Source organism: Mugil cephalus, chromosome 2 (assembly GCF_022458985.1).
Source record: "Mugil cephalus isolate CIBA_MC_2020 chromosome 2, CIBA_Mcephalus_1.1, whole genome shotgun sequence".
Taxonomy (NCBI): domain Eukaryota; kingdom Metazoa; phylum Chordata; class Actinopteri; order Mugiliformes; family Mugilidae; genus Mugil; species Mugil cephalus.
This window is the reverse complement of record NC_061771.1, coordinates 19,472,022-19,495,639: the sequence shown is the minus strand read 5'-3', so window position 1 is coordinate 19,495,639 and position 23,618 is coordinate 19,472,022. Positions and strand designations below refer to the sequence as shown.

Here is a 23,618-nt window from a genome sequence, read left to right as displayed (position 1 = left end):
TTATATGTAGCTCTAAGAAAATACCCTCTTTACATGACTCAGCAACTCACACTGCTTGGGCCACGTATTAAATGTTTCTTTGTGTGAGACGACGACTGCCTTTTTAAATGTTTTTCTGTCTCCAGTGTTTTACAAGTGAAGTTGCTCTGGGAAGGGACTTGATTTTAGACACAAAGCTCGGAAGCTGTGATTACAGCAATCAAAAACCGCAGAATTGATAATATATTCTCGAAAAACCGCCCCCCTCTGCAGAGAGGGTTTCTGTTCGTGTTTGTAACGAGTGCATGTGTGTGTGTTGTGTGCAGGAGGCCGTGCGCAGCGACTCTCTGGATCAGAGCGGTTCGGCCGACGACCTGGCGGAGCCCCGCCTCGCCGTCCCCGCACCCTCCTCCACGGCACCACGCCAGCGCTCGTCCAGCGTGCACACGCTGAAATACAACCACCCCCAGAGGGTCATCTCGTGCAGGAGCCACAGCCGGAGCCACAGCGAAACCACTCCACAAGAACGCGTACCTGAGCAGACCAGCTGTGACTCGCAGCCAGAGACAGATGTTGAAAAAGGGCCTGTCAGCCCGCAGAGCCTGTCCAGTTTGAAGGTCCCCGGCGGCGAATCCACGCTGTCGGCTCCGCTCTGCGGCTCCAGGGGGGCGAGCCCGCTTCTCGGGCCCGCGTCCGACCCGGCGCCCCAGTCAGACGACGCCGACGAGGAAGTCAGCCACATTAACAGTTCGGTCTCACACGCGCAGCCTCCCCCCAGCGGCTCCACGAACAAAAGCAGACACCTCAGCCCCAGTCCGGGGGAGCATAGGGGCCGCCTCAGCCAGTCGGTGTCCCCGGATTCATGCAAAAACAAGAAGCAGAGGATGAGCCCGCCGCCGGGGGAGGAGCCTGTCACTATGGCGAGCCAGCTGACGGACAGCAGCGCTGAGCTGAGGAGGCGGACTCTGTCGTTCGACGCCACAACCGTCTCTCCTAATCAACCGGAGGGAAGTTCTGTGGATGAGTAAAAAAAAAAAAGGACCTGAGATGGGATTGGTTATTCCTCAGAGTGGAAACAAATGTGCTGCGGAGGCACATCAGAGACCGAACCAGGAAGCACCCCTGTTTCCTGGCCCACCTGTCTTCTTGTTCAAGTTTTTTTTTTTTTTCGCAAAGGTGTGTGAGCAGAACTCAGTCAGAGCTGTGTGTGTGAGTGTGTATGCGTTCAAAGACTTAAACCCCTTTGTGCTATTTTGCACACAAGATGCACACAACAAGAAGAAGTTTACTTTTCTTCTGTCATAGTCTTAGCTTTAGTTCAGACATAGTAGTCACTTTGCGGCTATATTTACTCAAACACTAACCTTCCCCCATGCTTGCTGTCCTCCTCCTCCTCCTCCTCCACCTCCTCCTTGCACCTCAAGCCTAGGTCAGAATACAGTATTAGTCTGACGAGAGAGCAGATCTGCTATTGTACATAAGCACCTTTAATAATCATTTTATTTGCTGAGTAGTTTTTCTTTTTAATAATCACCAGTTCATTCTTAGGTCTATAAGGCGACACCTTCAAACAAAAGTCTTAAATAAAGGAAAAATTGCTTTTTTCGTTTGCTTTTTGCAAAGCGTCAAACAGGAGGATTGAACATAAACGTGTAATGTTTTCTCTGTTTTTGCTTGAAAATGATCAATTAATTAATCAAGTTGCTGCTGAAACATTTTTTTGTTGAAATCCAGTTTATTTTCAAGTGTTATTTGAGTAAAATTCTTTTTTTTATTTAAGAGGATCTGAAATTTTCAGTGTTTAACTTACATTATGATGGAGAAATTCATTTAAAAATGATTAATTTTCAATTATAATCATGTATAAGTAGATGGTACAGGAGCGTTTAAGACACATTGCTTTAAAATATATATACGTTTTGCAGCAGCTTGTGGAACAAAATCAAGAATCATACATTTGGAGTTTTTGTTTTCAGCTATGACCCGTCTTCAGTAAACTGCCTCTGGATGGTGCTTGATCGTTAACAGATTACAAATGCTGTTTTTAAAGGGCGCCTGAATTCACCCAGCCCCGACGGCCTGAAAAATCTATCTGCTCCTTGGACCTTTAAGTCAAAGTCATGTAGTGTGACCTGGGCTTCAGTAGTTTCTACCTCGCTTTTCTCCCGATCAGATACCCGTCAGCTTAGTTTCCACTCACTCACTCCCCTCACATTTTCCTTTTACTGCGTCTTAGTATTCTCAGGGTAGAGGTAGTTCAGACACAGCTGAGTGTGAAGCATGTGATCGGACCTCTGCAGAGTCAGAGCGCCCCCTGCTGCCTGAAGCCGGAGCTGGCCCCTCTCTCTGTCTCTCTGTCTCTGTCTCTCTGTCTGATGTGTGAAGAGATTATGCGCTGTGGGTGCGGAGCGAGGAAGCAGATGTGCAGAAGGGCTCATTCAGGTGATAAAACAGTGCGTAAAACTTTGTAGAAACGGTTGAGAGTATATTTTATTAACACAGCAGAGATGGTACGAGAACTAAAGAGGTGAATTTCTACTACGACGTTTCTTTTTGAATGTCAATATATCTGCTCCTGCTCCTGCTGCTGCTGATGATGGTGATGATGACGAGGACGGATGATGGTGATGTCAGTGTTGCAGGATGTTGACGATAATAATAGTGACGGTGATGATGATAAAACTGGATGGTGGCAAATAATGTTCCTGCAGATTCACGGGAGCAGCGGATGATTCACATGATTGGACAGTGCTGGATTAAAAACCACTTCCTGTCTGACTTTTATTTGGCTCTGTTATCTTTCTGTCCTTTTTTGTTCCTAAGCAAAGAACCAAACAACACATTTGGGGTTAGCGCTCCTTCAACATGTGCTTCTTACTCTAAAAATAAAAACTGACAGGCAGCAGCAGCTGCCTTCTACTTTTAATGCATTCAACACAGCTCCATCTAATTATAGTCTCACAGCAAATGCTGATTAATATCACACTCTCGGATCTTGGTCACAGTGCATAATTATATTAAAGCGGCTTTCTCAGTTTGGATGAAGTGTTATTTAAAGATGATGTGAACAAAGGCACAGCTGCGGTGGTAGTCGTGGACAGTTATTTTTCTTTTTTTTTTCTTTTTTTTCAAATTTTATTTTCATTTGTCATTATGCCACTTCAGCAGATCACAATAAAATATTTAATCACATAAATATTTCACATTGAAACACTACAGCATCCAGAATGCATTAAGCGGCCTTGCCTTTATTTACCTCCCAAGAAATGTGTAGCATTTTTCAGGAAGTTCTGCCCCCCCCCCCTCTGTGCGTCTGAATTTCAACCAATGGAAAGCCGCATGTCAGCGCGTCAGCTCGTGATTGGTCGGACTGACTGTTGGCAAACAGAAACAGATAAACACAGCTTCTTCTCCCTCCCCCCCACATCTCCTCCACTAAAGAGCTAGTATCCGTTAATAAGGCAAGTGGAGCGTCCTCACTGATCTACATCTACGCTAATCTGCACTTCACCAATATGAACATGCAGCCGCTGCATGAGTGAGTGTGTGTGTGCTTCTGGGTGCGTGTACGTACATGTGTTTCCAGGTGTGTGTCCGCGTCCGGGGTGTGAGTGGGTACAGCTGTGTTCGCGTGCATCGATAACGGCGTGTGTGCATGAATAGAAAACAGTATTCTCGACACAGAGAGAGTTACAACTAACTAAGCTCAGCCAGCAGTTGCCATGGTGAAAAAAGATCACACATCACATGACCCAAAAATCCTGCCACTCCCAGGAGAGGATGAAAAGCCCGCTGAGCAGCGAGGCGGGAAAGCCGTCCGTGCCCAGCGCAGCGCTGTTTCCACTCGCATCTCCTCTTCCTTCGTGTCTCGCCGTCTGTCTCTAGAAAGCGGGGGCCACGGGCCTTTGCTGTGTGAGTTTCTGGGGGTCCAGGGTCTCGGTGAAGGGCGGGGCCTGGTAGGGGTTGGTGGTTACTATGGTGGCACCATTGGCGATGGGGTACGGCGTGGCGCGAGCGCTGCAGGGGGCGGGGTCCAGGTGCTGCCAGGTGAACAGGTTTGTGTTGCTGCCGGTTAAGAAGCGTCGCAGTGCGCTCAGTGTCAGAACGGCCTGTTAGTGACACACACACAAACACACACACACACACACACACACACACACAGGGACGGAGACCATTAATGACACTTTCTATTAGCAACCCCACAATTAGACAAACCTGCAGACACACATGGTTTGGTTAAAAGTGCAATTAGAAGAAAAAAAAATGCACAGAAGAAGCGAGAGCGCAAAAGGGTTAGACTGCTGAGATTTAGAATTATGCTTTCATAAATTGACAGACATTAGGCAGATTTAATGGTAAAGCTCCAAAAAGGTTGGTTTTTACATTTTGCATAATGGAGTTTAATGCATTTCAGTTGGACACAGCGGCTCATTAGATTGACTGGGGGCCACAGCGAAAGGTCACAACGCCTCCAGCAAAGAAAAGCAAACTCTTAAGCGCTTAGGCCCGTCACTTTTTGGTTTCAAAATGTCCACGTAAAATAAATAAATAAATAAATGTCAAATTCTGTTCTTACTTCACGCAGACAGAATGAACAGCCTCTGAGAACAAGATATACTCCTGGCTACGTCCGATAGTCCTCGACAGGACCGTTCCTGTAACCAGGTCAGAGCGAGATCTGAAGAACTCATCGAAGCTAAATCAAATTTGAGAGCGAATAAAATCCTCGCTTACGCCGGCCCCGCTCCACCTGCTCTACAATGCCACCAGATTGGATCCCGCGGAAATGAAACGCAACGAGGGCCACATCCATTTCAATTACAGTCGTAATAGGTGTGGAGCGTCACTCACAGCGCGCCACATCAGAAACAATGATGTGGGGTGCGGGTTTCCACGTTGAACACATAATGTCTGGGTGGAAAGGATTAATCAACGTTGCATAATGTAGCAAAGTCCAACAAGGTGCTGCACTGAGCAAATAAGTGGGCAGGGAAATCCTTCCTCCTCTGTGCGTCTGACACAAACTTAACCCTGATATCTAGAAGTCTAAAGATGCCACTCTGAATTTCTCAGAGTGCTGGAGTGAATAAATATATGGTACAACTGGTGAATCCCCTCCAGAGAGAGTCAGAAGAACACTATTGAACCATTTGATTTAATTCTCTGTGACATGCTATAAATCATCCTACATTTCTTTCCACTTGTCTCCTGAAAAGAAACGACTTGACCGAGTGAAACAGTGAAACAAACGATGTTATATTAAATACTGCGCATTCATGACACAGTTACAGCTGAACTGTGACAGCGAGATGAATGACTGGAGTAGCTTTGCTGCTAAGACACCGTAATACATCAACCGCCCGTCTGACAGGAAACGTTCTTTTCTTTCCATCACAGTTACATAATGTAAGAAGAAGAACACAACTGAGATGCTTGTGCAGGAAAGTGGTTAAAAATGCACATCACAGAACATCTGGCTCTGCTGGGTTAGACTAGAGCGAGGGTGTGGGGGGTCCCAGGCAGCAGCCTCTGCTGGACCTCCATGAAGGAAATGCTCTTAAGTGTGTTCACGGCCAACAGACACTGATAACCCTGAAAACACACACGTGCGAACGCGCAGACGGTCAGACGCAGGTAACACAGACAGGGGGCAGTGTGAATAAACAGGTACGGACATACAGACCCAGGTGAGGATGGAGAAGAAACAGAAAGCGATCGTGGCTCTGGCGGCGTCCGAGCCCTGGGCCAACGGCAGCTCTTCTGGAGACGTCGCCTGCCACTGATTGGCCAGGAAGCAGAAGCCGACAAACCACAGGAAGCTGGCCACACCTGCAGGAGGGAAAACAGGGTTATATGTTTTCTTTTTTAAAACATTTTAAAGGTCTTTGGGCCCATTCGGCCATGTCAGCTGTATGGATTTCTGCACCTCTGCTTTATATATTTCTCAAAAGTCGCTTTCCAAGAAGAAAATGGCGGATGTCCTTTTTAGTAAGTGCATTGATCCTGAAGGCACCATGAGGAAACGTCACGTAGCCTGATATCTGATAGCAATAGGGACAATATATATAAAACCACCAATGTGACACTCAGGTTGCCCATTAGAAGAAATCATCACCAGGGTGTATCCTCTGGGAACCACATATCTGGTAAATCAACAGGGGGGTCTGCAGAGGTACTACAGAGCGTCGCAAAATCTTTGGTTGATTAGACATTTTTTATATATATTTTTTTTTAATTTTCCACAAATAAAATTTCTGTAAATACACATTAACACAAATCCAACATATTTTAGTTAAAGGATTAATAAAGGCACAAGACGTTATCTTTCAGTCACCACTTCATTCATTCAGCGAAACCGGAGCTGTCTCAACCCTCTCACACAAGCAACACACTAGACCTGTCAATCTAAGCTTCCTGTGCACAGCAGGCCCCGCCCCTATCGCTGCTGAGCCAACCACGAGGCAGTTGCACGGCCACCCTACTGTTGCACGTTTGAAATAATAAAAAAAAAATGAATATTTGAACCTGTGCATTATTTGAATAGCTTAATATTGAATGCAAAATGATGATAATGTTTATTTATAAATGGCCCTAGGCCGAGTTTAATATCCGTTTGGGAGTCCTTGGTTTGAAAAACATTGAAGGCCCCTGTGATAAATGTTGACTTGATGAGACACTCCAGGAAGTTACAGCAGCGACACTTGGTATTCATTCTTATTTTTTAGTGGTTTTTGCCTCATAGTTTTTATATTCCCTCTTTTGCCTATAATAGACACATCATGTCGGCGTACCAGAGAAGACGAGGTCTAGCAGGACAGCCCGTCTTCTGTCCCTGATGCTGCTGATGGAGGGAAAGTAAACGTCCAGGATGAGGAAAAAGATGCTGCCGAGGAAGCAGGCCACGCCCACCGTGATGCCATAGTTACAGGCATCGGCGTTGTTGTTGAAGACGCAGAGCAGACGCTCGCTGCCAATGTTGATGTAGCCCTCGTTCACAATGCAGCTGAACACCACCATGGAGAAAACCTGCAGACACACACGCACGCACACACACACACACACACACACACACACACGTGGTCCGGCTTTATTATCTGACAGGTAGAAGAGAATGAACTCACAGACAGTGTACGAATGCCTCTCATTCCTCAAACACGACAGTGCAAAGAAACACTGCTTCTGAGACAGCGCGCGTGTGGACGAGAGGCAAGAGAAGCTGTCAAGACAAAAGGATATCTTATGTAATTATGTCATTGTTTGGCAAATGCACTTCCATTTCTATCAGGTTTGAACCAAAAAAACAAAAGACTCTTAAAGATTCATTTTATCCAAGTTACAAAACATTTCCCTGCTGCTCTCAGTTTAATGTGAAGAAGCAGACAGTAATATGTCTAAATCTCTTTGCTTTCCTCAGCTTAGAAACAACTGAAGGACAGTGTCAGACAGATGTTACAAAACAGCTGTTTGAAAATGCAGAAAACAGTCCACGGACAGTTTCAAGTGGCCAGAACGACACGATGCTCTTGAGTTTTATTCACTGGTTGATGTAGATGTTGTTTCTGAGCGGACGTTAGTGTTGCTTTGTCAACTGTTATTTGATTCCCTTTATCAGAGCCGGAGTAACTCAAATAAATGGGCTGTGGATCTCAGTTAGTACCACGAGTAATTAGGAAACAGACTTTTAATGACTCAGCTAAAAGTGCAAGAACTTGTCTTGAAGATCAGAACACAAATCACAGCCAGTATTAGAAGTATTTTATGTAATGCCTCAGTTATATGCATGATACATAAAATACAGTGTTTTTTATGATTCAGCTTTGACATTTACTAAAGCTGCGTTTGGTTGACGGTACAGATCTCAGGAGCATCATACCGTATCATACATACGGTATGATCTGTCAACATCTTCAGACGGCTCTATGAGAGCTGTGCCATGTGGACGGACCGACACGCAAATTTCCCTGCAGGGACGATAAAGTATGAATCTGAATCTGAAATGTTCAGTCAAGTAAAATCATCCTTTGAGCAAAAAAAAAATTTAGTCTTGCCTCTCAAAGTGTTTTTCTTTTTATACTCTGATTATAAACTCGCCATGTTGGGGATTTGAATTACAAAACAAGGAATCTGAAACCATCACCCTTACATGTAGGGGATTTTTTGATGGGTTGATTCTCTCTCTCTTTATACATATATGTATGTATTTACAGGTCAAACCATATCATGAATGGAAGAAGTGAGCTGACTCTATGTAGAGCTCTGCACTGTATAAGCTCCAGAGTCACATGACATCTTTTTACTGACCTGGTTCCAATATTTATCAAAGTTTTTATGGCTTCATTCAATTCATTCTGGCTGCACTGCAAATTATTCTGTCACACAAACTTCTCTTAACCTGCATGCTTTCTCTTTTCATTTTTTTTTTAACCAAATATCTCCCTTTTTTCCTTGTTCCTTCCTTCCTTCAGACGTTTTAACGCTGAGCCGTGACTCACATCTGCACAGCATCACAGGAAACAGAGAGGTGTTACATTCTGGCTGAGAGTCGTGAAAACCCAAAGCCTCCACATTAGCTCAATCTAGACACAAAGAGGCTCCACATGAATGAATGTGCCACAAGCTCAGATGGTGCCTGCCCGTCGCACAGAGCTGTAATTAACACACCGGAGCTGTGACTCAAAGCTGCGCGCACTTTAGTTAAAATACTGATACGTGGATGAAGACACATCAACACGGAGAGACCCAGACAATGTGAATGGAAGAGACAGAGACATAGAGAGGGGGGTGGGGGGTGTGGGGTCTGCAGGTAGGCCCGTCCATTGATGGAGACCCACACATTGCAGTGTTGATCTTACCCACGACAGCAGCCTGAGGATGGTGCGGGGATGCGTGAAGAAGGCGACCGGATCGAAGGGGACGCTGCCGGCCTTCCCGGCGCCGTACGCGCCCGCTGACTCCATCCCTCCGGGTTTGTGCTGCCTGTCGCCCGCGGAGAGAAAGAGACGAGTCGGTGAGATCTGCGCGGAGCGGCGGTCCTCCTCCCCCTCCTCCTCCTCCCCCTCCTCCTCCTCCTCCTCCAGCCTCCGAGTGAAGTCACAGCGCGTCACCGAGAGCAGACCACGGGCTGAAGGGGGAAAAAACCAACACAAAGCAATCGTTATAACTTGAACTGGTAAATGGACCGTTTTTATTTGGTTTTCGTTCATTTTTTTTATCGTTGTTTGAGATTTTTTTATTATTATTATTAAAAGCAGGTCTAATTTAGATTTCCTGATGCAGGCTAAGTAATTCACATCTGGGGGACTGCATCTATTCTCATTAAATTATTCATCGTGACGCAAAATGTTGCACAATTTCCCCCTACAGCTGCTATAAAAAGAGAGTTGGTGGCTGCAGCTATTTAAAATGACTACCAAGAACAAGTAGTGACGGTGGGAGACAGTGAATTTTTATTTGTATCATAATGACTTACTTATGTTTATCAAATTAAACAGTCTCGAAACTGGCCCGTATTTTCATTATTGTTTAAACTGTCTGTCCTCCCGGTTTTGTTGGAAGAGTGCCCCCCCAAATTATGGATTGCCCCCTGCTGGTGGGGAGAGAGCTGCCGCTCGAGCTCTTGAAAGTAAATTCATATTAAAATGTGTTAAGGTGGACAGGAGCGGAGAGCTACAGGGACATGTACACGAGATATGACTGAGAAAACAAGAGTGGAGATAAACGTGGGATCCTCCCTAAAGTCTCAAGTAAGGAGGCAAGTCACGTTATTGCAAGAGTGTTATTTTTACCTGGATAATCCAGTATTAATAAAGAGAAAACAGAAGATATCAGTAACTGTTGTATTATAACAATGAGGCACATAAAACTCCTGGTATTTATTCTGGGAAAATTGACAGTGACCAGTATGAGCATGAGTGAACCAAGTTTTTTTTTTTCTTTTTCTTTCTGGAATTCAGTGAATTGTTAAAAAAAAAAATGCTTAAAAAAAGGGGAAAAAACTGTTTCTGTGGTGGACAAATGGCAGCATCCTTGTTAAAGTACTTTGGACATGTGAAAAGATTCTGTGTGCATCATCTTTCCAACATCTTTGAACTTGCGTCAGCGTCTTCTGTCTCCTCGTCACTTCCAGGAGTCTCTGTGGGCCCCAAACCAGCGATAAAACTAGAACTAGCATATCTCAAAAAGTCCTGACAATGACCTACTGTGTATTTTGGGATCAGGGTTGTGCTGCAGCACAGGTGTCAAACTAATCCGAGCCACAGCATCACTTGGAGAACACAACACTGGGAACCAGGACTAAGCAAATTACACTTATTTGTCTGCAGACACTGTTGCCCTTTGATAACACATTTCTTTCAGATTTTGACTCACCTGTCGTCATTTTTTTTTATTTCTACCCTCGTCATTGGAAAAATGGCTGTGTGAAGTTTACCACTTGTCCTCTTCTCCAGATATAGACGCATGTGTAACTGTCAATCCCAAGATGACGGCACCGCCTCGCAATTTTTGTCCTTTCATCTCCTTGGTTCCCTGAGTTTTCTACGTTTATTTGTCCTGTGTGACAGCACATCTGGACTCCCCCATCTGGAGTCCTGTGAGAGGCCGCGCCCATGCTCACTCCTGCCACTTGTCTTCAGCACCGTCACCTTTTTAGTCTGGATGTTCTTTACCCGGTTTTATCCCTCATGCAGCATTGTGGTGTTTTTTTCATTTGCAGCTGTTTTGTATGTCATCGTTGCATTGTACCTTTCATTTGTTGTAATCAGGGAAGTATTTTGTCACTTCAACTGTATGTAAATGTCTTGTTTTAATATTTCATAAGGAATATAATAAATTTAACACATGTGATGTTAAAGCAAAAAAAAACATGTGATGAGCAGCTCTGTGTATCACTCATATTTAATTTTTCTGTGTTTATTGTAACATTAGTTTAAGTAAAGTCAACATGACAATGACCGAAGCTGCTGAGGTTAAATAAATGTCTTTATAGCCACCGGAGCGTTTAACTGGAGACTTTATTTGATTTGAATGGACAGATTGTTAACGAGTAGATAAAACCATATCCATGTTTACAAAGTACACACTAAAAGCTATGGCCAGACACACACACACACACACACACACACACACACACACACACACACACACACACACACACATCACTGCTCCTGTTTCAAAGCTCGTCTTTGGTTTTGTTGGCTTTTTTTGCCTCCTCAGCTTTTACGGACTCGATATACTTCCTCCTGTCTTCATCCTCCTGGTGACTCAAAGGAAGGAAATGTATTTTTAACAAAGGAGACCTCTGAGGTGCACAGTCAGACAAACTGGAAACAGAGAGGTGAGAAAGATGACTTACCTTAACTCTGTCCTCCTTGGCTTTCTCCATCTCTTTGTCTACAAACTTAATCAGGTGTTTCAACTTCCTTTTTCCAGTATAAACCACCACCTGAGAGAAACACAGATCACACACTGAACATAATCACCTTATATAACCTTGTTCCTCCACAGAGCATGGGAAACTAAAGTACAGCAATATTCATCCTCATGAAACATTGTAAGTGGTCGCAAACATAATAGTAACTATACAGGTCACCACCAATCTCTTGGTGGGTCCTTCATACCCGTTCAGCATAGAGAGCAGGGAACAGGCAGAGTGACGGGTACGGTCCTCGAGTCGACATGTTGATGTCGTTGGCTGATGCGTCGATACGGGCGATGGTCACACTCTCTCGCTCCTTGAAGGCCTCAGCTAGCTCCTCCCACAGCGGGAACAGAGCACGGGACTCTTGACTGTAGGGCAGATCTGAAATATGCACAGGTTTGAAGCTGGTGTCACTCGGAAATATGGAAAACACCGGTTACCCTGGTCTGCAGTGAGCGGATTTTGATGTTTGCAGTTGGTTCACATGCAAAACAAGATGATTAAGGTATAACATTATGACCACACTATGTCTCCAAAACAGTTGTGACTCATCAGAGAATGGACATGGACCTTCTGAGGGACACATATAGTAGGTAGGGTGTCCCTACTTAATCTCTCCATCAGGTTGGGGGTCCATAACGTTGAAGACCCCTGCAGTAAAGTTAAGGGCCTTGAAACCAAAACAAAAAGCTGAAAGACACTAAAACTGTAGAGCTGAGTGAAACCAAATCCATGCACGGTGTTACAATGAAGTACTTACAGAACAAGACGAAAACAGTACTGTTGGGGTGAAAGGCAACTTTCTCCAGAGTCTCCCCCACCAGCTCCTTCACGGGTTTTTCGTCCCACCCCTCGGGGATCGGCTCACTCTGCATCTTAGGCTGTAACACGCACGGCAGCACATTAAAGAAGTCAAAGCCTCTTTAGTTTTCTGTCACGTGGAGCATCACTCCTCTCCAGCAAAAAAATCAGCGTGAGCTACCTTAGCCTCGCCCTCCAAATACGACCAGCAGAACTTTTCTATGGTCTTTGTGTTCAGGGTGTCGGAGGGCAGGTGGTAAGTCACGTGGTCCGTCAGGTTGACCAGTCGGACGACAGGAGCCTCAAAGTCCCGAACCCGGAAGTACTCCATGATTCTGCCGTTACGAGGCTCATCCACGTCCACCAACACAAACAAAATCTAAAACCAGACACAAACAAACATCTACAGATGCAAAACCTGAAAAAACAAGACCAGCCTTTTGTGCTGCCTTTGGTCTGAAAGGCAATGTAAGGTTTCTAAAGAGCTATTTGACTGTTATCACATGATATCATAGGGCTATTAACGAAAAATGAAAATCTGAAACCAGTTTGCTTGTGTGGGATGTCACAAAAAACAGAGATGAAATGAAATGGCTCGGGTAATAATTAGGTTTTAGGTAAGTGTGGGTGTTTGGCCTTAAATCTGGGACATGGAGCGGCATTATCAAGGAGCGTCCTCAGAATGATAGAAGTGCAGACGAGTGCGTACGGTGCGTTTTGTACCTTCAGCCTGAACGACTCTGCAGAGGCGCTGAAAGCAGAGAAAATCTCTTCAAAGCCTGCAGAGCTTTTGTTGACAAAGAGGATGGCGTGGTTTAATATGGGTGAGGTTAGGATCTGAGTGGCTGTCTGCAAGAGGAGAGACAAAATAAAAAAAAATAAAAACATTCATGCATGTGAGGATTTTAGCGAACGTCACCCAGTTCAGTAAATGTCTCAAAACAACACGTGCATGGTCGAGACATTAAAGTGCCGTAGTTGCCGTAGTGATGAAGATAGAAGAAAAAGGAGAACAGGAAAAATTCTGCTCACGGAGGAGGTCAGGGTGGATGGATAGGACAATAAATCACTGCTATTTGTTTGATATATCTGGAAACTTAATAAAACTGTACCATTCACAGAAAACTCTACCTGTCCGTTGTATTCAGTGACTGGGTCCATCTGGTAGACGGTGATAAAAACGATCAGCTCCTCTTTAGATGTCTGAGGCGTCATTTTGTAAGCCTGGATGAGCTTAGACTGCAGCACACACACACACACACACACACACACACACACACACACACACACACACACACACACACACACAGCATTTATTTTTGTGATGAGCTAAAGATTCAAACAACTAAATATGTCAGAGGCATTCATTTATTTATGTATTCGGTTATGTGTGTCTGTTTTTTTTTATATTTATCTACTGCTGACAGCTTTTAAGTTTAAATGAACGCATTTCAACGTTGCAAACTATTTATGTAACATATTTTCTAAATGTTCTGTCTGTCCTTGATTTACTAATATATTAACAGCCGCTCCACTACATAGTTCAGTGTCTCATTTCCCCGTGTAACTGGTGTGTTTGTATCAAGCACCTTTTTGAGCAGAAAAACAACATCACGCGTGAGACCATATTTGGTGACGACTTCGCCGTCTTGCGTCACAGCAAAGCTGACGTCAGGCAGGTCGACCGCTGCAGCGTGGAACACCTGCAGGTATCCATGATCCGACTCCTTCTCGCACATAAAAACACATGAGCTGTTAAACGTGAGTGAAGTCGCTACATCACAGAGGTGTATGGAAAGTCATCAGAAACAGCCGCGTTTCACCTTAAAGAAGCCGACCACAGTCAGCTCCTCTGATTGGCCGAGTGAGTCGGTGACGAGGTCTTCAGGTGACCCCGCCCTCCTTTTCAGCCAGGTCAAGATGGAAGCTGAGCTCCGAGGGACTTCGTGTCAATTCAGGAAAACAAAACACTTTATATTTTAGCCGAAGCCAATAAGATTCAACAGTCCAGTTATAGAGCTTCGGATTTCTTCTCATTTCCATTCGCACTGAAACTTATTTGATCCATCTGCAACCAAACGCACTAATGGTTTGCACTGATACTTAAAATCAAATGAGAAGCCAATTAACTCACTGAAACGAATAAGAAACTACTAGAGTTTCTAGCAAACCCACCCAGCATTGATTAGTGGTTGTCTCGCGTTACCTCTCAACTTTCAACAAATCATTTATTGTTGCATCTGAGAGTTTTGAGCTAATGTAGCTTCCTGTACAGCCGGACTTTAACCCTTGGTTCAGTTGTTCTCCATCCAGGAAGACAAACAAACAAACATATTGGTCTTGATATTATTTTCCACAATCCATCTCTCTTCTGTTACTGGCAGCAGGCCTGCCATTGTACATAATATGCTGTTTGTTTGTTTTTTGTTTTTTTTTCTTGTTTGTTTTTTTTGTTTTTTTGCCCACTTTTGCAATTTTTATTCTTTTGTTATCTTATTCTCTTGCTCTTATTTTGTGTACCGCTCTTCGCCCCCCTAATTGCTCTTCGGGGTAAATAAAATTTTTCAGATTCTGATTCTGAAACAAGACCACATAAATAGTTTTTAAGCCAACAGTTTATCAGGACTTGGTGGTCGTAGTGATCATGCCCGAAGCAAAGCTGGGCGTTGCAGAGACAAATCACTGTACTGCTGATACTAGTGTAAGTTTTTCTAAAGCTATATAGTACTTACAATCGGTTACTATTACAATCTGAACCATCACCTTAACAATAAACCTGTTTTTTGCCTAAACCTAAGCAGACTTTTACCACATCATATATTTTTCAGCTTTTCATCAGTTCTCGGTATCTCTGTCAACTAATAAACTCTCCTATCAGAGATATAAAGGGTCTAATAACCTCCATGCCCATTCAGGTTAGAACACATGTCACAATGTAACTTTGTGTTGTCTAGGACCAGGCTGCTATTAGAAGGACATCATTTATAATTTACTCATTGTCACTTGCACATACCAGGACAGGCTACAGCGTGGTGTTTATCTCCAGAGAGGAACAGTCTGATTGTAGGGTGGCCCGTCGCATTGAGCTCTTTGGCCAGCTCCTTTTCCTTAGTCACATCAACCACGGCCAGTCTGACATCCGACCCCTGGAGCTCCACAGCAGCGCCTTCAAACGCCACTGACACGCGATGGCCGTCCCCGGACAGAGGAGCATCTGAAGGAAACACAGAGTAAGGATAGACATAATGCAGACAGAACAAAAAAGTGTGATTTCTCTTCGTCTCGGTGGACAACTTACAGAAGTGCACCAGTAGCTGTTTGTATGCTCTCAGTGCCCTGTCGAAATTTCCCCTTTTCAGCTGTAAAACTCCATCCTTCTCGGGGAAGGAGTTGTCGGCGGCAACAAGCGCACAGACACAGAAGGCCGTGACACCCAGCAGCAGCGGCCTCTTCATGGCGGTTCACCTGCAGACTGACAAACTGGGCTCTGGAACGAGCCTGAGGGGAGGGTACCGAGGGGGAGTGGTGAAAGTCTATCAGTGCTGAGCAGGTAGTTGTGAATGCCTCCGTTATCTGCCGACTGGACCCACCGGTCTGTAGCTGATTAACTTTCCTATCTGAGCCCTGCTGGATCTTTGCTATTGGCTGCAGTTTATATCGCTAATATCTAAGTGCCCTTTGCCTAACAGCGTTAGCCTCAACAAGGTCACTATGAAAGCATAAAAAATGCATACAGGCAGTTACTTATATTGGTATGCTAATGTTTTCCTCTTGCACTGATGTTAGAGAACAAAATGTACAGCTTTGTAGAAAAACCAAGACCATGATAGAATAATAATAATAATGAATAAAGAAACATTTTAATCAAGAGAACAAAGTCCTGGGGGCAGCATGGTGGCACAGTTTGCATGTTCTCCTCTTGTTTTTGTGCGTTTCCTCCGGTTTCCTCTAAATGCACCAGGTCAAGTTGCAGCAGCTCAACAACCCACTGTGCGACCATGTAGTTACCTTGTACAATAATGTATAATGACAAACAAAACACTTTACTTGCTTATTTAATGGGTTCTTAAAGGCAACTGAAGACGTTTATTGAATTAATTTATCAGTCACTGCAATGCAGCCTACCCTATCATTTTCACAACCATCAGGCCATCAATACACCAGGATCAACAGGGCTCTCGAGTCTCACGCCACACGCATTTCAGGAAGCCCACGCGTGACGTTTCTCACGCCGAAAATGATGATGAAATGATACAAGTCGCCGCACACGGACTTTAAAAGAGATCGTAATCCATGAATTGATGAGGCGAAGGCAGGCGGCTCTCCTTCAATCAGCGACCAATCAGAGAATAACGGCGGCCAATCAGAAAATAGCGTTTGTCGTTGCCAGGTGAAATAGGCGCGGCCCGACCACGCCTTCCACAAATGAGCGAAAATGTGCACTAGTCAAAAGAAGAGCTGGAAATGGAAGTCCGTGATCTGGTAATGACTTCATCACTTAATTTATTATTATTAATAATATTACAGATAAAAAGATATAGATTATTATAGACTGGAAACAGAGGGAAACAGCTAATATGACATAAGAAAACCTTCTGATATAAAATTAGCGGGTTGTCGCCACAGTTATGAGCAGTGACAAAGTAAATATAGTTCACACCAATAATTTACAAACACAGACGTCAACCTTATGTCCCCTTTGCTGATGGAAATGACAGAAATATCAATTCTGGCGAAACTAAACTCAATATTAACAGTTTAAACGACATGAAATTAATTAGCTTTCACACGAACCAGCCGTAATGAAGGCACAGTATTTTGTGAATGTGGCGTGTGTGCAGGATTAAACTCTTGTAGCACTGCTCTTTCTAGGAACGCTAAAGCCAAGCTAACGACACAGGGAGCCTAAGTGGTGTAAACATATCTTTAATAGCGAACAATAACATCATTATTTTTAAGACAGTTTTATTTGTCCTGTGGTTTAAAAATTTTAAGCATCAATCAGTTTGGATGACTAGCTCTAATCCAGTGTTATTCGTGTTTGAATCACATTAAAGCCGTTCATGCGATTTCATCTGACTGATTGAAAGCTGCAGGGCGGAGCAGCGTAACAGCATTGAACCAGGCCAACCCACTTCATTGTACAAGGGTAATAAAGGTGTCATTAGTCACACCCTAACATGTGCAATAGAGATAAAAGGAACAAGAGGGAAACGTCAATCAAACGCCCACAGAGTAATTAAAATCATCGTCTGTGTTTGCTTTTATTAATCATTAAGTGACCTTAAAGAAAAAAAATAAATGACAGCCTCTTAAGGTGATGGGTTTTCCATGTGCAAATCTTAAATGTCGCCTCTGTTTGTCTTTTCGTCTTTTTGCCTCTGCATATCTGGGGCATGCTCACATTAGATTTTAATGAACACCCACCGCAATATATTCTTACCGAGGGGGTGTTTTTAGGATAAAATGATATTGTGTGAGTCTCCCTGTGAAGGATGCTTTATACAAGAATTCACATGTGTGGTAATACATCAGCTTAAGAGGAGTTGCACGTGTCAGAGATGAAACACGATTCATAAAGTGATGTCCTGAAGATTTGGCATTGAACGGTCACCCCGTGCACAATGGGTTTCACAAGGTAACAAGGTGAAAATTGTGTCCTTCGTGTGGTAAAAAGCAGCTCTGTGCTTTCAAAGAGTCCATCAGTGAGACAGGTTGGAGCAGCAGCAACGGAAAAAAAAGTACAAAAAATGTCCATGTAACGTTTTAAATCTGCTCCCTCCGCTGTAAACCTCCCCTCTGTCCGTCTCTGCGTTGAGCGCGTGCTGCTGATAACACGCTCCTTCCTACCTTCTGAGGTAACTCATCCGAACTGTGACGCAAATGTGTCATGAGATCCCATGTGTGTGTGGACTCTGAAGAGCGGGGTGCACGCTGACGTCATCACCTGACGTAAACGTGTAAGGGTTTCTCGCACCGTGGACAGGTGTGATGTGCGTCTTGCAGCCCTCGCACCATCAACGGAATCAGGCAGAAGCCGCAGACCAGGCTGAAACACGGACACAGAGCACAGCGGTGAGGCTTTGTTGATGCTGGTTTGTGTGTGTGTATGTGTGGGTGTGTGTAAGTGTGTGTTGTCTCTCACCCCATCATCATGAGGAGGATGCACAAGCACCAAGCAGACTTTCCGGGCGAGTATGTGACTTCACTGTTGACGAGGTGGTGGCAGTGTGGGCAGCACACGTAGCCGGAGGTGTCCCTCAGGCAGGTCACCGCGATGGGGCCGGGTTGAGTCACTACTACCGACTGAGGCTGTCCCCTGGAGACGGGCGCTGTTACGCCGACTGACATTTGAGACGGACAGAGGAGCACATCAGAGGGCGAGAACAACAGGTTAAAGGGTTAAAGAGGAGCGGTGAAGACACGGCCGCGATACCTTGCGTAGTGGGGTGCACCGTGGTCACTCCAGCGCGTCGGGGAGGTGAGGTCACAGCGGCCAGACCTGAGGGGGGGGTCAAGACAGGAAAGGGATCTGTCTGGACTGTAACTAGAACAAAGAAAGAAATATTTGTTGGTATTAGATGCAGCAGAAAAAATGGTTAAATCACCCTCCATAGTTTGGTGAAGAACACAACTCAGTGTCATAGTCAACATATTGTGCTGATTCACTAGTTTTGTTTATTTTAACAAGTGTTTGGAAGCATTTTGGTTTGTTGGACGGTTGCGTCATGATGGTATTCATCTACTTATTTAGTTTTTGTCTTTCACATATTAGCGGACAACCTATACAACTGCGACTTGTTCATGGTGCTAAAATGCTACCTTTAAACTGATGTTTCTTTACATTGTGACCACCTTTGAAATATTGCCTACGTCTCCCTTGTGCCTCCAAAACAGTTGTGACTCGTCAGAGAATGGACATCAGTCGATCGAACTTTAATTATAGAGCACTTTTCATACAAAAAGAGCAGCCCAAAGTGCTTTACATAAAAACAAAACAAAAACAACAACAACAACAAAAAAACAGTAGACACAAGAGACCACATACGTATGCTATTCGACCCTCACCACTTTGAAGTTGAGGAAACACAATACAGATAAAAAATAACTGTATAAATTATAACTATAATTTAGTAATTACCTAAAGGATAAAAATAAAAAAAAATAAAATTAAAAGCCATACTAAAAAGGTAAAAATAATAAAATAAGTTTAAATGAGTTTTAAGGCCAGACTAAAATGATAAAAAACAATGATACAAAATAAGTAAAATTCAGCTGAAAGTCAGATTAAAAAATATAAATTGATAAAGTTAATAAAATTCAAAAGAAGGTAAATAAAAATTAGCAAGACTAAAAAGGTAGGTCTTTAGTTATTGGATACTGGATCAGTTTGGGATCTAGTGAAACTGGAGACCAGGTCAACGGGTGATATTTTTTTAGTTGTTCCTAAACCGTTTTTTGTGTGTGTGTGTGTGTGTGTGTGTGTGTGTGTGTCCTGCTGGACATGGGGTGGAGGTGTCTGGTCTGGTCTGGTCTGGTCTAGGTGGGTGGTACATGTCTGAGTAACATTGACATGAATAACCAGCAGAACACTGTATCGTCACAAGATGGTCAGTGTTACACAACTTCTCCTGTTGGCGGTTTTAATGTTGTGGCTGATCAGTGTTTATAAGCTGCAGCTTTTTTTTATGTACTGCAAATTGCTGTGCTCTGGATTTTATGTACTTCTAATTTTAAGCATTACTTCTTTTCCAAAGACAGAAGTTCCTGTGATATTCTTGTGATATTCTCTAATGACACAAACAAATTGACAACATAACACAAACTAGTGACGGCTGCGCTGTGGTCGACTTATTTGATAATTCTTCACATTTTGCCAACTCATAAAAATGGAGGAAAAGAAACCAGAAGTTTTTTTTGTTTGTTTTTTTAAATCTCACCTGCTTCTCCATAGGTGGGAGGAGGTGTTGAGGGTAAGGAGAAGGAGGTGTCGTAGGCAGGGGGAGGGGTGAAGCTAAATCCCTCTGCGTTAGGAGGGTGGCGACTGGCCTCCTCGTACGTAGGGGGCTCCATCAGAAGAACATCCAGTCAAACCGGACGCTACCGACATAAAGGAGGCAGCAGAGATGTAGATAAAGGCCAAAACCAGAGCAGGGTTAAATATATAACGTCTTTTTGTGTTGATTTCTCTTCTAAATTATAGGTTGACGCGATCCTAGGACGAGTCCGGATATCTGCTGCGATGAAAACAGGCCGTCTTCGCCTGTAAATTTGCCAGCTATGTCAAAAATGTGTCCGCTGGAGCTTAGATAGAATGAGCTCATGCGGATTTACGTCAGCAGTTTCTTCTACCCTGAAGGCTGTAACTTATGACTCAGTGTCAGTCCTCTGATCTGAGGCCAACTTCACGCTCAAACATCAAGCCCTGTTTTGGATGGTTATAACAATGAGACCTTTGGAGCACGTAATCCACCGCCATTAAAGTTAAGCATATTAGTAATAACTAACACAAAAATATACATCTAAGGAAAAATAGACAAAGTGCCACCAAATGACTGAATAAAGCGACACATCAACAAAACAAGACACTGTAGTTTCATCCCTGGAGCATTTCTGAAACTACAAGAAGGAGCGGCCAGAGTGGACTGGGAGTTTCTCAACCACGTGTACTTATCTATGTTAATCTGGCTGCAGTGTAAACGGCTGCTATTCTCCTGTAAAAGTCTCTACTGAGGCTCCCACCATGTATATACATCTGACTGTGGGGGGACAAAAAAACGAGGGTGAGTGAAAGCGTCATTTTGAGACTACGCCATCTTTCAATATACGTCATAAAAAAATTAAAAAACAGCATGGTGCAGTGATTTATTACAATTCACTTATTTCGTCTGCTGAATGGTAGATGGAAGTCTGCAGTGCAAGTGAACACTGTGCTGGGACTGTTATCTTACCCAGCGTGTTATACAGTTTTTAATCTATCCCAGACGGTGTGTATTTTGAGTCAGTTCAGGAAACAGTTAGTTATCACCCTAACCCGCTAAGCAAAACAAAGGAGCGTTTGATATCACTGCGTATTCGACTTTCGCCCCAATGCTGCCGAGTTTGAAGCCACAATGTGAAGACCACACATGCACTGAAGCTGTACAATACATTTTGTACAATAGGTACAAATCTGTTCCAAATCTGTTCCTTCAATACGACATTTATACAAAGTCACATAAAAACGTACACCACCACCCCAACTTCAACACACAATAAAAAACATTGAGTTTTTAAACTTTAAGAAAAATAGAAGAGATTTTGAGATAAGATCGGTTCAAAAACAGTCTTTTTAAACAGGTTCCACTCACTTTTACTGTGAGTGTAGAAATAATGCTGTGTCATTAAAGTTGGCAACTCCGAACACACAACTAGCTGTGACATCACCAATGTCATTTAGTCGTGTTTTTGTGCCAACGCGACACCCAAAACCAGCTGTATCAGTCATTAAACGTACCTGTTGAACGCAGCCGTGAAACTCTACCTCACATGGGACTCTGCTCTTATGTAAACACGACACATTCCAGCGTTCGCTCCGATCCCCAACAAGCAAAGCACAGCACACCTGCCGCCGCCTCACACACGCTACAAACACCGTCCGCAAAGTAGAGTAGCCCAGGTCCTTATCTGCCTAATTAAACAGCTTCATGTGTGAGATCAGTCGTCTTACCTCGGACAAAGCAGGAAGAGCGGCCGACAGAGGAAGCACGACGTACCATGTTGGTGGCAGCGGTGACATCACAGCTGGTTCAACCTGTTTTCCTCTGGAATTAGAAACATTTCACTTTACGCTGACTGAAAACCTGAAAGCCAGCCCTCCTCTCAACCTCTGACGCTCTACTCTAACAATTGTGTGTGTGTATCACTGCAGACAAAAATACAATTACTATTTGAAAGTGACATCCAAAAATAAGTAGTCTATCACAAATAATGAGTTCAGTCCAGCTTGTTCACTCAGGTGACATTTTGAAGTTCTTGGGGAAAATTTAAATTTTTTGCGTACAGTCAGTAAATAGTGATAAAGACAGAACACGATTGTATGTACAAATACAGCTAACAGAGGAAGAACGTGCGTCTGTTTTGAAAGTCAAATGATTTTCAGATGTGAGGATGTTGCCTTCCTATTAATCGTTGTAATAGTTTGTAATTATTCACAGTGTGCTCCGATCCAACAGACCAGCTACTGTACCTCACAGTCACAACACACAGTTGATCATTGTTTTTTTCCACTGAGGTTGTGTAGCCAGAGACCAGTCAGGTGTGACTCCTGCCCACTGCTGAAAACGCCTATAATAATGCAACTCATAATGTAATAATTGCTCACAATGTACTTTATGACTTTGCACATAATGTAATAACTTATTACATTATCCGCCTTACTGGTGTTGCTCATATTGTGATAAAAGTGTTGCATTATCATAATTTTTACCTCTGGCGTTTCTGCAGGTGTGGAAGGAAATGTTTTCACCCTCGTCTGTCTGTCACTATTCTTGCAAAACTTAGATGCAAATACATATACGTAACAAGGAAGAGAAGCCTAATTGGTCAAAGCTGCACACACTGACAAGGAATAAGCACCAGGGGAAGAGGTCTGTGTTTGACTATGATTTGTATATAGGTGACGCGACAGTGACCAACTCAAAAGTCGGCAGGAGAAGAGGGTAAATTAGGGAACAAGGAGGACTGCAGTTCATTTAGCTTAAAGGAACATTTTCTTTGTTAACTATTGCTACAATAAGTATAGGACACAATAATAAGTGAACACTCTTCTGAAGAAAACCTTCCAGTTGTTGCCTTAATGCCAATTAAAAAAAGACTTTTTAGCATTTTTTTCCTACTGCTTACGTTAAATATATGACAGCAGCCCGTCTGGCCTTGTCAAGCCGTTGCAAGTTGCAGCTGCGAAGTCGCTGGTGCTGGTTGAGGCAATAAACTCGATGGAGGACATGTTTTTTCATGGTTGGTTTGTGGGTCTCCAGAAGCAGCTGACAGGTACCGGATAGCTAAGCGGCTGGCAGCCAGGGCAGCCGCCGAGGCAAAAACTGGGAGAAGTTGGTTGAGGCTGTGGAGTAAGACTATCAGTCGGCTCTGAATGATTCTGGCAAACCATCCGGCGCCTCAGGGGCCGTAGGCAACAACTCAGGAGCTGCTGACATTAACTGGGGCTATTGTCGGGTGGTGGAAGGAATGGCTTCATAACCTTTGAACCTCAGATCGAGGAGCTCTTTAACCTCGCTAGGGTGCTGGAGGGTTCGTCCAACCGGTCCACATGTGCTTTGTGGATTTGGAGAAGGCAATCAGTCCCTAGCCAGCTGCAAGTTGGACCAGTTCTCAGTGAGAGTTCGACTCTGTTATTACATTATGAGTTGCTACACATCAG

At 43.8% G+C, this 23,618-nt stretch overlaps 4 protein-coding genes across 5 annotated transcripts in view; 1 reads left to right on the top strand and 3 right to left on the bottom strand.

Moving 5' to 3' along the window:
• Positions 1–2,763, top strand: part of LOC125004111 (voltage-dependent T-type calcium channel subunit alpha-1I-like) — a 44,685-nt gene extending 41,922 nt beyond the window's left edge. Inside the window, exon 35 of the mRNA XM_047578494.1 lies at positions 306–2,763. Within this exon, the coding sequence (XP_047434450.1) occupies positions 306–1,007 (702 nt within the window). The 3' untranslated portion in view covers positions 1,008–2,763. The remainder of the gene's footprint in view (positions 1–305) is intronic.
• Positions 2,764–3,080: 317 nt separating this feature from the next.
• On the bottom strand, positions 3,081–9,043 carry LOC125004112 (synaptogyrin-3-like). The gene is made up of 4 exons (XM_047578495.1): positions 8,832–9,043; positions 6,771–7,005; positions 5,663–5,808; positions 3,081–4,088 (listed from the first exon to the last, which is right to left on the bottom strand). The coding sequence occupies exons 1-4, from the start codon at positions 8,934–8,936 to the stop codon at positions 3,861–3,863; spliced, it is 714 nt and encodes a 237-aa protein (XP_047434451.1). The 5' UTR covers positions 8,937–9,043; the 3' UTR covers positions 3,081–3,860.
• Positions 9,044–10,973: 1,930 nt separating this feature from the next.
• Positions 10,974–15,674, bottom strand: zgc:136472 (uncharacterized protein LOC678514 homolog). The gene is made up of 11 exons (XM_047578830.1): positions 15,498–15,674; positions 15,213–15,413; positions 14,023–14,141; positions 13,789–13,926; positions 13,331–13,438; positions 12,923–13,048; positions 12,381–12,578; positions 12,159–12,279; positions 11,598–11,779; positions 11,333–11,422; positions 10,974–11,233 (listed from the first exon to the last, which is right to left on the bottom strand). The coding sequence occupies exons 1-11, from the start codon at positions 15,652–15,654 to the stop codon at positions 11,150–11,152; spliced, it is 1,524 nt and encodes a 507-aa protein (XP_047434786.1). The 5' UTR covers positions 15,655–15,674; the 3' UTR covers positions 10,974–11,149.
• Positions 15,675–17,109: 1,435 nt separating this feature from the next.
• Positions 17,110–22,002, bottom strand: si:dkeyp-75b4.8 (lipopolysaccharide-induced tumor necrosis factor-alpha factor). Of its 2 annotated transcripts, none has more exons than XM_047576983.1 (5): positions 21,909–22,002; positions 20,140–20,299; positions 18,636–18,746; positions 18,345–18,543; positions 17,110–18,248 (listed from the first exon to the last, which is right to left on the bottom strand). In XM_047576983.1, the coding sequence occupies exons 2-5, from the start codon at positions 20,270–20,272 to the stop codon at positions 18,143–18,145; spliced, it is 549 nt and encodes a 182-aa protein (XP_047432939.1). In that variant the 5' UTR covers positions 20,273–20,299; positions 21,909–22,002; the 3' UTR covers positions 17,110–18,142. The 2 variants fall into 2 exon arrangements, with proteins under 2 accessions (XP_047432939.1, XP_047432930.1); XM_047576974.1 differs by lacking the exon at positions 21,909–22,002 and adding an exon at positions 21,696–21,901.
• Between the last annotated feature and the right edge of the window lie 1,616 nt (positions 22,003–23,618).